Raw genomic sequence first — 15,812 nt, 5'->3', positions numbered from 1 at the left:
TACTTAGCACTTTTAGTAGAAGACTACTACACTTCAGCTACAAAGGTGCCGCCTCAGATGAAGTATGGAGCCAGGGTCCTTTCCAACCTTTTCAAGTGAAACTAAGGCAGGCTTTCTGTCAGGCTTAATATTGCATATACCAGGAAGCTAGCACATAATCAGATTAAGTGTGCATTTTTCATAGCTATTTATATGTTGTTGTTTTCCTCAAACATGTCAACTGTGCCTTTAATAAAATAAGGGTTGATGTCTCAAACCTGCACACAAGAATTGGGTTGGTTTTGGTTTGGTTTTAAACTTCTAGGAGGGATTCGCTTTCACAATAGCAATGGTATCAGGCCATCTCACTAGTACACCATTACAATATCTCCATTACAACGGGAGAGTTCTAAAACACAAATCCCCAATTGTAACTGCTGAAATGTAAGCAAGATTTCTACCAGTATTCCAGAACTTTAAACAAGCTTCAACTTTCTGGAGGGAAGAGTCACAGGAATTAGAAGAACAGAACACTACATAGGAATTGTGCACACCGAAAGAGTTTCCCAAAACAGTACCAGTTCCTTGGGCCAGAACACAGTCACTTCTGAAAAGAAGTGAATACTAACACAAAACCTCACCTCCTTCACCACTGTCCTACACAACAAGGTTTACCACAGTAGGAATTTATAATTCCTTGTATTGAAGTAGCTTTTGGAGCCCTCACTTGAAAACAGAACAAAAAGCCCCCTCTTCAATGCATTTGCAGTCTAAGTAGGACAAGGGAAATAATAATCCAAGGCATATAATAAACCACTACGTGGAAGTATTTAAGAGCTCAGCTTACTTCATAGCGAGACAACCCACCAAATTATCTTTCCACAACAAGGTTACATTATTTTCACAAGGCACATCAATCCCTTGGTAAACATATACACGTGTGTACTTACATGCACTTAAGCATCAACAGCGTATATAGAATTCCAAGTACTTGTTTACATCAAGGAAAATCAATAAGGAATAAGCATCTTCCACCAGGTTATGCTTACACAAAGAAATATTAAGCTCCTTTTCATCAGGACATTTAAATGTCCATTCTACCCACCACTGTGACCAGATGCACTTGGAATGGCCTCCCTCCTTCCACTCAGCTCATTGTTTAAGGAACAGAAACAAATAGCTTCAGTTGTCCGACCACCAATTAGCTACAGTACTTAGTGCTCAGATGACAAAACACATTTCAGGTCGAGACAAAGTGTTACGGAGGTACAGATGAATATTCTCCGAAACCCAAGTGATCCAGGTCCCAAACCTTCTGCCTGCTGTGTTTTTAATACTCTTATTTAAAATGCCAAAATACAAATCGGAGAGTAGGGGGATCAGTAGAAAATCAAATTAGAAAAGCACAAGTTTCAGATTTGCATGTATCTTACATAAAAAGGATTTTAACTCCAAAATCCCCCCGTTAGCATTTAAATAGGCAATCTTATTCCAAAACTATCAGGAATCTTATTAGTGTCACAGATCCACTGTCACGGTTAAGTCTTTTCTTTTTTTTTAATCTGAGAAAAGTAATGGAATATTTATCACAAATGGAAAAACTCTGGTGGTTACAGATGTTCAGAGAAAGCATTCACAGTTCAGAATGTTCAAACACAAACATTACACTGGAAAAACTGGAAGTTTGGAGTCCATGTGGTAAGAACCTTTATAACCATATTTTTTACTTTCATAGCAGGTAGAGCTGAAGTTAAGTAACCACTGTAAAATGTTCCAAGACAATATCTATTTTAAGAAAAATTACATTATACAGTACTAAATATGTAAAAGCTTATGATTTTTCGAGGATAAATGGGAGGTTAATTTATGCATACAGGCACTATGTTACGGCTCTAAATCTATAAAACTGAATTTTCTTTAATAAGCTAAGCAACATTTGACCAGGTGTCTGTTCTTAAAGCTACGAACTTATCTTGAAGCACACTGCTAGACCTGAAGTTTATTACAAGAATGTTTCCAGTAACCAGAAGCACGTGATTGTGTAATTGCACACCCCGGAATGTAATACCACACTTTAAAAATGGTTATTTTAATGATTACGCTAATGAGTTCTGAACTTCCAACCTATGTGCATACAGTTTCATAATTACACAGCTTGAAATCCTCATCAGCAAATCCAAATGCTCCTGAAATCCAAATCATTTTATAATCTTGAATAATGCATGGCACCTCTGCAGCAAGAAATTAAAACAAATTTCATAAAAATGCAAAGCTTCATAATCTGTATTCTAAAAGAAACTGCATTACCAAAATAAAGTGTTGCTTAGTAAGTACTAATGATGGTGATTTTTTTTTTTCCGCCTTCCCTCTGGTACTCACAGTTCAGATCCCACTTCAAAAATAAACAGACTAACTCCTATCAAAATATCCTTTTAGATATATATGGTGGCTCACAACATATCCTACTACACAAGAGTGAAATCAGACATCTGTTTCCTAAACAAGCATTGGCTCAAAATGGCATAAAACCTTTTCTTCCTGAAAAGTGTGAAAACATATTTTTTTTAAATAGGCTGCAGCTTGACTGGCTTGCATACTATTTCATCAATAGCAAAAACAAATTTCCATCTTAGTTCATCAAAGGACCAGCAAATCAAGGTCTACAGTTTTTCCAGAAGGAAGCTCCCCACATCCCCAATGACTTTGTTTGTTTGTTTTTAAACTACAGGTAAAGCCTAAATAAACTCAACGGAGGTTTCTATCAGGCATTGGCACTATCTTTTTGAACAAATTAAAAAGCCTGTGACTCAAGATGAGGAGAAAAGCCATCATCACAGTCAATGCAAAAGGACAGATACTCTGTTTTGATCAATTTTCTTGTGTCTCGCATCTCTTCTCCATATTTTAAGGTGCTGAAAAGGATAAAGTTAATTTTTAAAATACACCATTTCTAATACTTCCCTTCCTTGCAGAAGCATGATGCATAGCTAATTATTAGACACCTAAAGAATACTTACACCCAGACTCCCTTGATAGAGCAGAAGTCACATGGACGTTTTATTCACAGTGGTGTCTATTCTCTTTATATCTTCATTGCCCAGAACAGGCTAATAATATTTAAGTAAACAAAGACTGTCAGCAGTAACAATTTCATATCCCAATAACTTTGATTATGCAAAATTACAACTGACACCTATTACAAATTATTTATACAAGGCAGAAACAGAATACTCTGAATCTAACAGATAAGAATACTGTATGCCTTTGGAGGTTGTAATCATGCTATTCAGAATAAAAGTTAAATCCATTTTAATTTTTACCAACATAGGGTTTGAAAGATGAATGAATTATTAGTTATCCTTTTTGTTAATCAAATTTTAAGACTTCTGCTCATCTGTACGATCTCATTACTGAAACCACAAAATACGAATGCAAAACCAGAAGCAGTAAGGAAGAGTCACAGAGACAAATATCTACACATATTCTGGCAGAGATATTAACCACAGCCCGAAAATTATACTTAGAAAAAAGCATTAAAGCCAAATCAAAGAAAAACAGCCCTTACGTACCAATTTTGACAAATTTCTGCAACTTCACTTTTCCTCAACTTGAACATACCAGGCTTTTTGATCTACTAATCCTCATTAGCACCAAGGAACTAAACCTAAGAATTGTCTGCCTCTCTCAAACAAGGCATTCAAACTTACAGAAGTGTAAACAAGTCTCTGCCAGAAGCACTAAGTATCAAAAGTTTGAAGCATATATTTGCTGCAACCAGTTCAACAGTCAATGAAAGGACACGCATTAAAACAATAACTTGGCCATGGTATTAATCAACTAAACGTCATAAAAAAACATTATGTGTCAACAAAATACTAGTGCAGAGCAAAATTCACCACCTTAAAGAAAAAAAAAAGCTATAATTATTTTTTTTTCCTTTGATGCATACCTTTTTTGGTGCAGATTTTATGAAAGACACAGAGTATCCAAGTTACAATACACTAATTTGGACTATCCTGTGTCCATTGCACACTTAAAATGTTACCTCCACACTGTAAGAAACTAACACCATTAAATTGCTTTCTTTGTTACCAGACATCTCTCAGGTATTTATTCTTTATATCGGAAGGATTTTTATATATATATATATATATATATTAATATATATATATATTATTTTTTTAAACTTCTCCAGGGAAAAGCTGGCTCATACGCAACAACTTGCAGAGCTGCCTACATAAAAAAATACTGCAATATGTACTTTAATAGGTAAAAATTCGCAGCTGTAACTAAGTCTTATGTATCTTCCTTTGTTTTTCCTAAACAAGAGTTGTACCGTTGTACAACAAATTGAAGAAGAAATACTCCATTCCAGTTATCAGAAAGTTACAAAACCCTAAAGAAAATACCAGAAAGCTCAATTACACAGCAGTCCAGAGTTTGAACCACATTTCTCTAACTTAAGCATTTACTTGCATGGATCATATATTTGAGAATCAAGCCACACAACAAAAGGATCTGTAAAGTGTGACTCAGGCTATGCTAACCCACTGGAAAGTAATTTAAACAAGCCAACATCGAGGCCTCTGCCCCTGGCTCACAGGGGAAGTTTTTAAAGCAGCAATGCTGTAACTCCCTGTCAAGAGAAATTCCCTCAGAATTCCCCAGCCCTCTGTTTATTCTTTAAACTACTGAGATACTCCTGCCCACTTGCCTTGTTATTTCAAAGTCATTTTACCATTTTTCAGCCTCCTTGTATAAATCATTTTCCTTATCACTTCAGCTACGCTACTGCCACACCTTCTCCACTTACCTCAACATTACTGGAGGGAACAGAAACTGTTTAAAGGTAGAATTACTTCAATATAATTTTATTTAAATAAACATGTGCATTAGAGCGTGCCATCACTTTCACGGCCAGAGTAACAACCCTGAAGGTCTACAGAGCCAAATCCGGGTCAGAAAATAACTTCTGTATAAGTGCTGTACCCAGCCAGCCAGCACTCCCAGTGACTAAACCTGCCTGGAAACAATGGAAGAGTTCAGAATCCACTGACACAAAACATGCCTGTCAGGTACTTGGAGAGGTGTTTCCTTTGTACAATTACATCAGTCTTGAAGTTTATACCCACCTCTGAATCCAAATGTTTTTGTCGTTTTGCTGAAACAAGCGCTCCAAACCAGCCTCACACTCACAATACCGTCACTGAAACTAAAAATACTTGCCAGCAACTCCATCTGAAGTAAGCTTTAAATGAGTTACTTTGAGTCCTCTACAAAACCAACTTCGGCCAGATCTCCAGCTTCTTATCAGGAGCACGCATGGGCCCAGTAACCATTTTGAACAGCCAGCAGATGATTTCTCTAGCATTTGGAGACCTTCCAGGAGGCATGTTTTCTCAGTATTGCATTTCTGCTGGTAGTGAACTGAGACGGAAGAATTCATTGATTTTGCTATTTAATATTTCATTAAATGCTTAGCCAAAATAATTATCTGAACTACACTTAATTCATACCATTTACTTGATATCATCATTAGAAACACTTAAATGACAGTTACAGTCCCTACAAATCTTGAAAATGTCACTGTTTCAGCATTTTATTGATGTTGCTTTATTGATGTCCCTCAAAAGCTTCTGTTGCTGTTAAAAAACAAGGCACACATATTCAACAAAAGAGATATCCAAGGAAAAACTATTTTTAAAACCATACTGGCACACTGCTTTTCCAGTATCAGTGCAACGTCCGTCACAATCACATACCCTTTTCCTTCCACTCCTTAAAAAAACAAAACAAAAAACCCACAAAAAGAAAAAAAAACCCAAACATTAACCCACAGGTAAACCACAAAACAGCCCCACAGTATACTTAAAGCAGTTGCACTGCTAACAAGCAAGCCTCTGGAGAGGTTAAACCTACATCACCTTCTAGGAAGACAAGCCTAGATCACTTGCCAGCAGCACTGATAAGGAAATTGTGTCTTTACATAAATATTCCACAGCTTTGTCAGCCAAATTGCAGATACTGCAATACCGCACTTGCAAGCACAGTCTTACCAAAAAAGTGCAAACAAAAAAAGCCAGCACCCCTGACAGCAGACCATCATCATCTAGTTCAGAAGGGCTCTACTGATAAAAGCATACCAATAAGCAAGTTTTGTTTGCATTTGATTGTATCGAAATATGAACATATACGTTAGGTTAGACAGAAGCTGTAATTTCCACATAGACTTTTTATACATATCCAGAGCACAGAACTTTTCTGATCTAAGGAGTTATTAACAGCTTAAACTTTTTTCCTGTAAGTTAAGCAAGTTTTAACTTATTAACACAGGGCTTCATTACAACTTTTTAGTCTCCTCAGGCATTGAAAATGCAACTCCATACAAAAATCAGAGGGCAACCTAGATGGGTATGTATGTTAAGATCTTGCATTTAAGATGTGCCAAGCACAGGCCCAATGTGCACAATGATCTAAAGTGAAACGTTTTGTACTCATTTTTTGCATAGCTTAGAAATTTTCTTAGGGCATTTTCTTCCTCAAGGGAAAAAGTGATTTCTAGTGAGACATCTGTTAAGAACAGCGTACAAAGAGGACTCCATTTATAGCTTCAATGTATTAAAACCAGACAATTTAAATAGCATGTTTTTATTCAAATGACAAAATTTGGGTTTTTGAATTCATTAGATCTATCATTCAGAACAATCAGGACACGAACCACTAGCTAGATAACTCAGTGAAAACAAATGATTTTTAAAACTATTCAGTGCTGGCTTTGACATCTAATTCAGGCCACAGATCACTGCTGAGGCAGCAGCAGCAAGGGGGGCTCTCACCATAAAGAATTTCCAAAGCATTTTCACATGACACATGTTACCAAGCACATATAATACTAATTTAGATCTGTTTTATATGCAAGTAGAACAAGCCACCCTCTCCAACATGCGTAACTGTGCTGTTGGCAGCAATTAATTTCACACACTGTACTGCCTATTTACTGAGTTTTGATTAATTTTGAGTTCAAGAGGAAACCATGAAGTTAACGTAAGCAAAGCTCAAAAACATTGCTGATCCCAGTAACGTCCATTATGAATCCCAGTGCCACCATTTCAAAATGTTGGAAACTGACCATTTACTCCATTTTTTTTGTTCCCTCTCAATCATTTACTGACCTACAGCAGCATTTTGCTGCTTACCTCATGAGTAGCTGTGCCTCCTTAACAGTCTATTGTTAAGGACTGTCAAAAGCTTTTGAAATTCCAAATAAATTACATCTGATAGCTCTCTCTGATTCACTGTTTTGTTGCTACAGTGAAAGAATTTCAATAGATTAGCAAGCACATTTTCCTTTGAAGAAACTGTGCTAATTTACGGCTATCAAACTACGATCTAGAACAGATTAACCCTTAAAAAAAAGCACCAGCTCCTTTCCTCTGACACTAAAGAGCTTGATGGTCAGCAATGCCAAAAACACCTTTGGTTAACGGCACTGAGGTTAAGTGTAACACTTATTTTTTTTATAGATTGACTGATTTCATGAGAGACTGCATTACTGTCTCAGATGCATAGGAAAGGCTGACAAGGACAAGAGAGCAAAGCTGTGGCCTATTCATTTATCACACATGCAGATAATTATATCCAAAGAGAATCAGAGCACAGATAAACGTACCAAAAATTCTTTCATCTATTTAGGGGCTTTGAACACCAAATTAGATATGAGGTCTACTGGAGCTAAATATCTCCTCCCCTTTTTGCAAAGCTTAAATAAAGATCCCCTAGCCAATATTCTCAGAGTGGAAGAGCACTGGTCAAGGCTCAAAGGCTAACAGGCCACAATAAAACTATTAAAAATATGTGTAAGCCTTTTGTAGGGTTGGTTCTTTGATATCAGATCATACCACACCTTTTAATTAGGTAGTATTGACAGGTCCTTACACACACTGTTAAGGGGCTATGGCCCAACTCCACTCTCAAATGAAAGAATTATTGACCTCTCAGCCAGCAGTTCCCTTAGATGACCATATGATTCTCCTCTAGTTTAATCAAAAAAACTGATTTATTACTGCAGCTGTTCAGCAAGTCTTACTTATCCCTGTTTCACCAGGGCCTTCTGAAGAAGAGAAGATGGCAGTGATGCACCACATGTAGTTGAGAGATCACAGGAAGAGAAATCGAGCAGTTTGCTACATTCCTAAATCACCCCAGACCACTTCATGGAGTAAGATCCCAATTTCCTGGGGTTTTTCCTCAGGGTAGCCTCAGAACTACAGAGTCCCATCTAGCAATGTTATAACAAAAGATGCTTAAACCTACAGCTGTGTGTGAACTAGAAAATTCATCAGCAACACATGCTCAGCCAGTGACACCCACCAATAAAGTATAGCAAAGGTTTTGGGAACGAGTTAGAAATTAGATGATATAACAAACATTCTGCAAACTACTGCTCATATTTGCCTAAGTGTTCCTGTATCAGTACTTCAAAGAGAGGAAATCCTGGGTGGACCAGTTCATTTTTACTAACTGGTGAGAAGGAGCAATGCGTTTCCCTTTGCTGTGGTATCCCATTTTGTGACTTCTTATGCTTATGGTCTTATGTTTTATATACAGCTGTGTCAATCCTCAGAATCCAGTCTTTAGTCTCCAAACACTACTGGAAAAAAAGTCTTAGGGTGTTTTAACTTTCAGTAAACATGGACAAGCAAGAAATACAAGCTTGATTAAAAGAACACATACCAAACAGAACTCCACTGTTTTTAAGAATTCCCACAAAACCACCCTAAAATGACAGTGAAGTACACTTCAGACAATTTTCTCAGGTACTGAGAAACAGCATCCCATTTACCATAAGCAAAACATAAACTTTGTATTAAGTCACTGAACAATCAACAGCATACAAAACTAGCATTTCTGTTTGCAATATACAAAATTATTTTCAAAGTCACCAAGCTTATGGCACTGTAAATATACAAATCTATTTGTCTGAAAGTATCCCATACTTGGATCTTCAGTTTCAACTCACGAGATACATTTTTTTCCTCTGATTTTATGAAAAAAGAAAGAAAAAAGCAGCAAAGCATTATAAATTATACCGCTCCTACTCTATGCTGAAATAAGTCACCAATAAGTTTCCTAAAACTAAATTTTCCCAATAATTACAAAAATATTAAAAGGGGCTTCTTTGCAGCTACTACTTCTCTGCCCAGAAAGGATATCTATCTTACTTGAATTGAAGGTTAGAGACTCACGGTTTTTGAAATTAATAACTGGCCTCCTTAGACTTTCAGTAGCACACCACAGAAAGTCCTCCTGAAATTTAACACAGCTGAGGCAGCTGTTCTTGTCATCACAGGATTTGTCTATTTACTTTGTCACACATATTCAACCATGACATTTGAATGATTCTCAAAAACTTAATTCTAAGCAAAGGAAGAGATTATAAAAGATATTTTAAGTGGCATAAAAAAAAGAGATGTCTCGCAAAATTCACATTCCTTCACCACTCTATTTTCATACAGTAATAAAAAGAAACACAGAACTGCTTGAAAAGGTTAAGTCCTAAATCAACTGCTAGGCTCCTCTGATGATCTTCATTGCTTTGGTCATGCTTCCTTCCCCCCGCCCCTTCCAGTTCTACTCCAGAAACAGAGCACTACAGCACCTATGGGCAGATGTGTTTAATTTAAGAATATTTAATACCCACTTCACCGGCCAGATGTCCAAGTAGCATTAGTTATTTGAAAAGATGCAGCAAAAAGCAAAAGCAGTATTTTCATCAACGTTCTACCTTATCTTTGTCTTCCACAACATCTGCCAGCACATCATCTGGGTCCAGGATTCCTCCATCTGTATATTCCAGGTGGTGAATATTGACCCAGGAAGCTGGATCCTGTAAAACAGACACAAGACTTCTTAACCTCACCTTGCACGGTTTAAGTGCCATCAGACAAAGCAGCTTTGTACCCCATCTGCTTCCCACCCATTTCCCTCTTTAATCATGAGGTAGAAGTTTGAAGTCACCACCTGAAATTGAAACAGAGAGAATGAAAACTACAGACACATAACAAAACACTACCTATAGAACACTAGACAAAAGATCGTTAAAACTTACATTTCCATTACCTTATCATACACTAGAATTCTTCACTTAAGTTAAATAGTTAATTAAAAAAAATAAGGAGAAGTTAAAATAATTTAAAGAAAAAAGTTTTTCTTTTCACAATAGTTTATAGTTGGAATATTTGGGTTATTATCAGCACGCGTAAACATATATATAGACATGTACCACTCTTGACAGTTTGGAGAGGTATACATATATTTTTATATATATATAAAAAATACCCTATTGTCACAAAACCCAAATTAATAGAATAAATAAATCACAGTTTGTTTTCACAAGTAAATGCTCTCAAATTCCAATGTAAAGTTGCGTACCATATTAACAGGCATCATGTTAGTTTTCCAAACTAATGCTTTCCTCATATCATTAACTACTTCACTTCAGTAACTGGGAGCTTAGCCATCACTCCACTGACCCTGAAGCCAAAAGGCTCAGAGTACACTGCTCTACGACAAATTCTCCCTGACATGAAATACGAATCAGGGAGCAGACACATAGCCTGTAACACTGTCCCCACACCATCACAGCTGCCTGCATACACATAACTTCCAAGGGCGACAGGGTACGTGGTAGTTACATTTGAACTGCCGTAGTTAACATTTGAACATTTACCCCATTAGGGCCAGCTAGTGTGGTTTAACAAACACATGGCAGCTCATCAAGTCACAGCAACATGTTTGAGTACTCTGGTATCAGCCGTGATAATTGTTGAATTGGCACATCTTATGCAGTACACTGAAAAAAGGAAACATGCTTAAGAAAGAAGAATGGAAACATTTATATTACATCTCTATCTCCAGTCCCTTCTTCCTCATCAAGTCTAATTAGATCACAGTTCTCAGAAGCAAAGTGAAGCACAACAGACACACTACATAGACTAGCGAGTTCCTTATCTCTAGTTTCAATATTCCTCATGTAATGAAGCCCCTGAGAAGCAGGGATATTCCACTCCATTTTTATTTACAGGCTTTCTATAACTTTGGCCATCAGGTGATGCAGACAGCAGATAATTCAGGATAATACCATCATAGGTACAGATGTGGATCAGTTGGATTAGGCCTCTTTTATTGTATCATCAATAGGTTGCAGTCAAAAAAAAAAAAAAAAAACAAAACCAAAAAACAAACACAAGAAAAGCCTCTACCACAACCACCCCAGCATTACTAATGGGTCGGCCCATCATGCCAACATCAACTTTGCTGGTGAACTCTAAACAAAATGTTTTTCCTGTTCTGACCCACGTAGCTTCCACAGTTCAGTTTCAGTTCTTCCACTGACACGTACTTGTTTGGGCTGTTGATGGAGCCAGTTTTCTTCATAGTAGCTTGCATGGTTCTATGGTTTTGGATTTGTGACCGTAACAGTGTTGATAACACAGGGACGTTTTGCTGACACCGAACAGTGCTTACACAGCATCAAAGCCTTCCCTGTTTCCCACACCACCCCACCAGTGAGTAGGCTGGGGATGCACAAGAAGATGGGACGAGACACAGCTGGGGTGGCTGCCCCCCAACTGACCAAAGGGATATTCCATGTAGTCCATATATGACACTGTGCTCAGCAATAAAAGCTTGGGGGAGAAGGAGGGGCAGAGTTGTGCTCATAGCTTTTGTTTTACCTATTAAACTTAAACCTTTAACTGTCTTTACCTCAGCCCATGACTTTTCTTACTTTTACCCTTACCATTCCCCTTCCCAGCCCACTGGGCAAGCAGTGAGGAAGGCTTAGCTGCCTTAGGTTAACCCACAGCCTTTTTACCCCCTTGCACTTGTTTGAGGGTTAAGTATATCTAAGGTACAGTATGGCTGAATGACAACCACCCAACAAAGCACATAAGAGTATCTCTATTTGTAACACATCTGTTTGGTCGGCAATTTATCTCTAACTACAGTTACTTCATTTCACACTGAAACCACCCATTTGTGAAATAGCAAATGTTTGTTCATTCTAGGTATCAGGTGTCCAAAATAACAAAATTTAAGAAAATCAATTAACATGCTTTTGTCTCTGCGAAGTGATGAAGTGTAGATAAGTATTACAGCTCAAAGCTCTATTTTAAAGCCTACGGTTTAAGTGTTTTACCATAAGAACAAAATTCTAAGATGAAAAGGCAGAGAGGAAACATACCTCTGTGCAACAAGCAAGCATGTTAACTTACATCAAACAATTTATCTAATGCAGAAACCTTGTGAAAGAGTGTCACTTGACCCTACCAATAAACTAACGAAATATGATTCTCTCAAACTGGAATGCATCAGTAGATACAGATGTTCCTCCTGAACCTTTTAACTAATGCAATCACAAAAGGTTTCCATAGTTAGCAACACTAAAACAGCATACTTGAAAACCACTCCTCTTAATTAAACAAACTTCTGCAGCTAACATCTTTGTCTGAAGATATATTAAAACCTGTTATAGGTATTATGCTGTTTAAGTGTCCTGTAGAGAGAATAAAGCTGATGTGAAAAAAATAAACAGCTAACTGGAATATTTTGCTCTCAATGTGCGCTTCTGTTTGTGCTTCAGTAGCTGCACCAACCCAGATGTGTCATTGAAAAAGAGGCAAAGGAGTGTAAAAGCTTGATTGTCCCAACAGAATGCAGCAAGTTGGCAGGAAGCAGGCTCAAGACACACAGACACCCTAAACTATATTAAGCTTAACAAATTCCTAACCTGCCTTTTATTTTGGACCACGACCAATACAGTAATTAAATGGTTTTGTTACTGCCCATATCAAGAGAAAGTAGTCTCTAAATCAGTCTGAAAGAACGAAAGATGCCATTCCTCACCAATCTTTTGGAGCAAGTGCAGCACACCTTAGATTCCTGAAAAGAAAGGAATGACAATTCACACTGAAATACAAGAACTAAAACAGAACAGAATTCACAAAATTTCCTTAGCAGAAAAATACTTCTTAAAAGTTTAGGCACCACTCCCACACAGGCCATGGCCTTTCGATCTCAAGGACTCCCCAGTTACAGTAGCCACCAGAAACTACAAGACTGAACGCTTGCTGTTTCAGAAATACAAACGTGAAACCGGCTTCTATTAACTTAACCAGAACTTCATCCCTGAAAGTTAAAAAAAAAAAAAAAAAACAACTACTAAGCACAGAGAGATGCTTTTTATAGTCTTGTTTGATGAAGCAAATAGTAACTACTGCCAGATAGCCTAGGTGGAGGAAATTCCCTCTGCACAGTCACAGAAGTAACAACAGTTCATCCAACCAGCAAAATCACTCACCCATTCAAAGTCAGAGAACACTTTCTGTTCTTTGGATGAACTCCAAACACTGCCATGTGCAGGACACAAAGTGTCTATATAAAAAACCCTAAAATCTATGTAGCAATTTCTTCTGTGCTTCTTTATTCCCACCAAGAGTCCAGACAGCTTCAATAAAAAAAACCACCAATATTTTAGCTAACTTACCATATAAAACAAGCCATTAACTACCAGCAGATGTAAGAGTTGAAAATCTTAAGTTCCAAATACCATTTCATCCACGTGATGAGTAGGTGATGGGACAGTAAAAGGAGGAAAAATGAATGTGCATGCATGCACATACACACACTGGTATTTTACACATTATTTGGTGCTCAAAAGGAGTAGAATAGGTCTGAAAAATAACTGTGGTACATCCAAGATAGAATAACCATCGGAGAAATCGAAACTTTCCTTAAAAAAGGACAGTCTTACTTCAAGTTTTTTATGTTTTAATAAGATATGACAATCACAAAGAGCATTAAGAACACTTCAGGTTTCCATATATTTTAAAGCCACTAGGTAGGAGACTGCATTTCCAAAGTAACAAGTTAACTTTATAAAATATATCACTGGAGTTCTTGCAAAACAGACAGCTTTTTTGTTTCTGCAGTATTTTCTGAAAGGCCTGAAAGGAAAGTCAGAACCCAGTGACACCAGTAACTGTGGTTAGAAATGGTAGGCTGCTGCAGTGTTACACATGTGAAGGGTTGATCCCAGCTTGCATACTTTTGTTTCAATGAAATAACACTTCGTACATGTTAAAAATCCAGCAGGACAAGTTTGTTTGGGTTTTTTTGTTTGGTTTTTGTTTGTTTGTTTTTTAAACTGAGAGGTTCTAGTGTGAGACTAAAGTCCTCTTCTAATGCATGACAGTGTCTAGAATGATTCCTCACAGTATCTTCTTAACGATCATCACTGGAAGTTCACATGCTCAAGAAGAAAGAATTAGCTTTGAAAAACAACAGAATGAGTCTCTTGTAAAAATACAACACTAACGGCAGCATAGAAGCTCTAGGAAGAATTCACAGAATCACAGAATTATAGGGGTTGGAAGGGACCTCTGGAGATCATCTAGTCCAAGCCCTGCCAGAGCAGGGTCACCTAGAGCAGGCTGCACAGGAACGTGTCCAGGCAGTTTTTAAATGTCAGAGACTCCACCACCTCTCTGGGCAGCCTCTTCCAGTGCTCTGCCACCCTCAAAGGAAAGAAGTTCCTCCTCATGTTTAGGTGGAACTTCCTATGCTCAAGTTTGTGCCCATTACCTCTTGTCCTGTCCCCGGGCACCACTGAAGAGAGCCTGGCCCCATCCTCCTGACACCCACCCTTTAAGTATTTGTAAGTGTTGATAAGATCCCCCCTCAGCCGTCTTTTTTTCCAGTCTGAAGGGACCCAAATCCCTCAGCCTTTCTTCATAAGAGAGATGTTCCAGTCCCTTAATCATCTTGGTAGCCCTTTGCTGCACCCTCTCCAGCAGTTCCCTGTCCTTCTTGAACTGGGGAGCCCAGAACTGGTACAGCCTCTCCAAGGCAGAGTAGAGGGGGAGGATGACCTCCCTCGACCTGCTTGCCACGCTCTTCTTGATGCACCCCAGGATGCCATTGGCCTTTTTGTTTACAACTGTTCCAAAAAATCCTAACAGCACGAGTGGTCAGAAGTTCTCTTACAGCACGGCATAAAACCCTTATGCAGAAGTTTAGCTGAAGCACACAACAGAAACAGCTACCTATGTAAAGAAAAAGTATGAATCAGTTACCTGGTGTAATCCATAGCAGCGCTTCCCAAATGAATATTGAACAGTTACTCTAATGTGCATTTTACCTTAGGGCTGCAAGTCATGTTTGTGTTTAACATCAAGCCACTTAAAAGCTGTTTATCATCATTTCCTTTATGTGTGGGAGAACACTTTAGGAATTACTATGCAAATATTTACCAAATGTTAAATTAAAGCCAGGTCACATGAATGCACAAGTGAGACGTAGGTAGAGAAGTGCCATAAATTAAAAAAAGTGGTTTTGACATTCATGTTGCCACAGAATCCTAACTTAAATGTTGCCACCTAATGCAACGCCTTCAGTGTTCAAATAGTCTAACATAGGTTCAAGAATTCTTCTGTGCACATTTATTTTTCAGTGAAACACATATTCAAGTGAAAGACCAATCAGTCTATAATTAAGACACTCCCATTTATTATTAGTTTTTTTATATACATATATAGATACACATTTTTGATGTATCAAAAACTTGGCACACCATCTTCATTCCTTTTGTTCCAAACTCAAGTAGGAAAGCGTCAGTCTACTTTTCTGAAAATCAAAGCAACATACTTCATAGATGTTGCAGTTCATATAGTGTATTTCAGACTGGTAATGAGCAAGAGAATCCCAACAAGTTTAAACACATTGCAGCTGGCCCATCAATAAAATAAACAATCACTTAATGATTTCACAATTAT

At 37.7% G+C, this 15,812-nt stretch overlaps 1 protein-coding gene across 3 annotated transcripts in view; it reads right to left on the bottom strand.

The window, feature by feature from the left end:
• Positions 1–15,812, bottom strand: part of PARD3B (par-3 family cell polarity regulator beta) — a 426,548-nt gene that overhangs the window by 387,863 nt on the left and 22,873 nt on the right. For all 3 annotated transcript variants that reach the window (XM_063341445.1, XM_063341446.1, XM_063341444.1), the window contains exon 2: positions 9,764–9,865. In XM_063341445.1, coding sequence (XP_063197515.1) covers positions 9,764–9,865 — 102 coding nt within the window. The remainder of the gene's footprint in view (positions 1–9,763; positions 9,866–15,812) is intronic.

This window comes from Chroicocephalus ridibundus, chromosome 7 (assembly GCF_963924245.1).
Source record: "Chroicocephalus ridibundus chromosome 7, bChrRid1.1, whole genome shotgun sequence".
Taxonomy (NCBI): Eukaryota; Metazoa; Chordata; class Aves; order Charadriiformes; family Laridae; genus Chroicocephalus; species Chroicocephalus ridibundus.
This window is presented reverse-complemented; position numbering and strand designations above follow the sequence as displayed.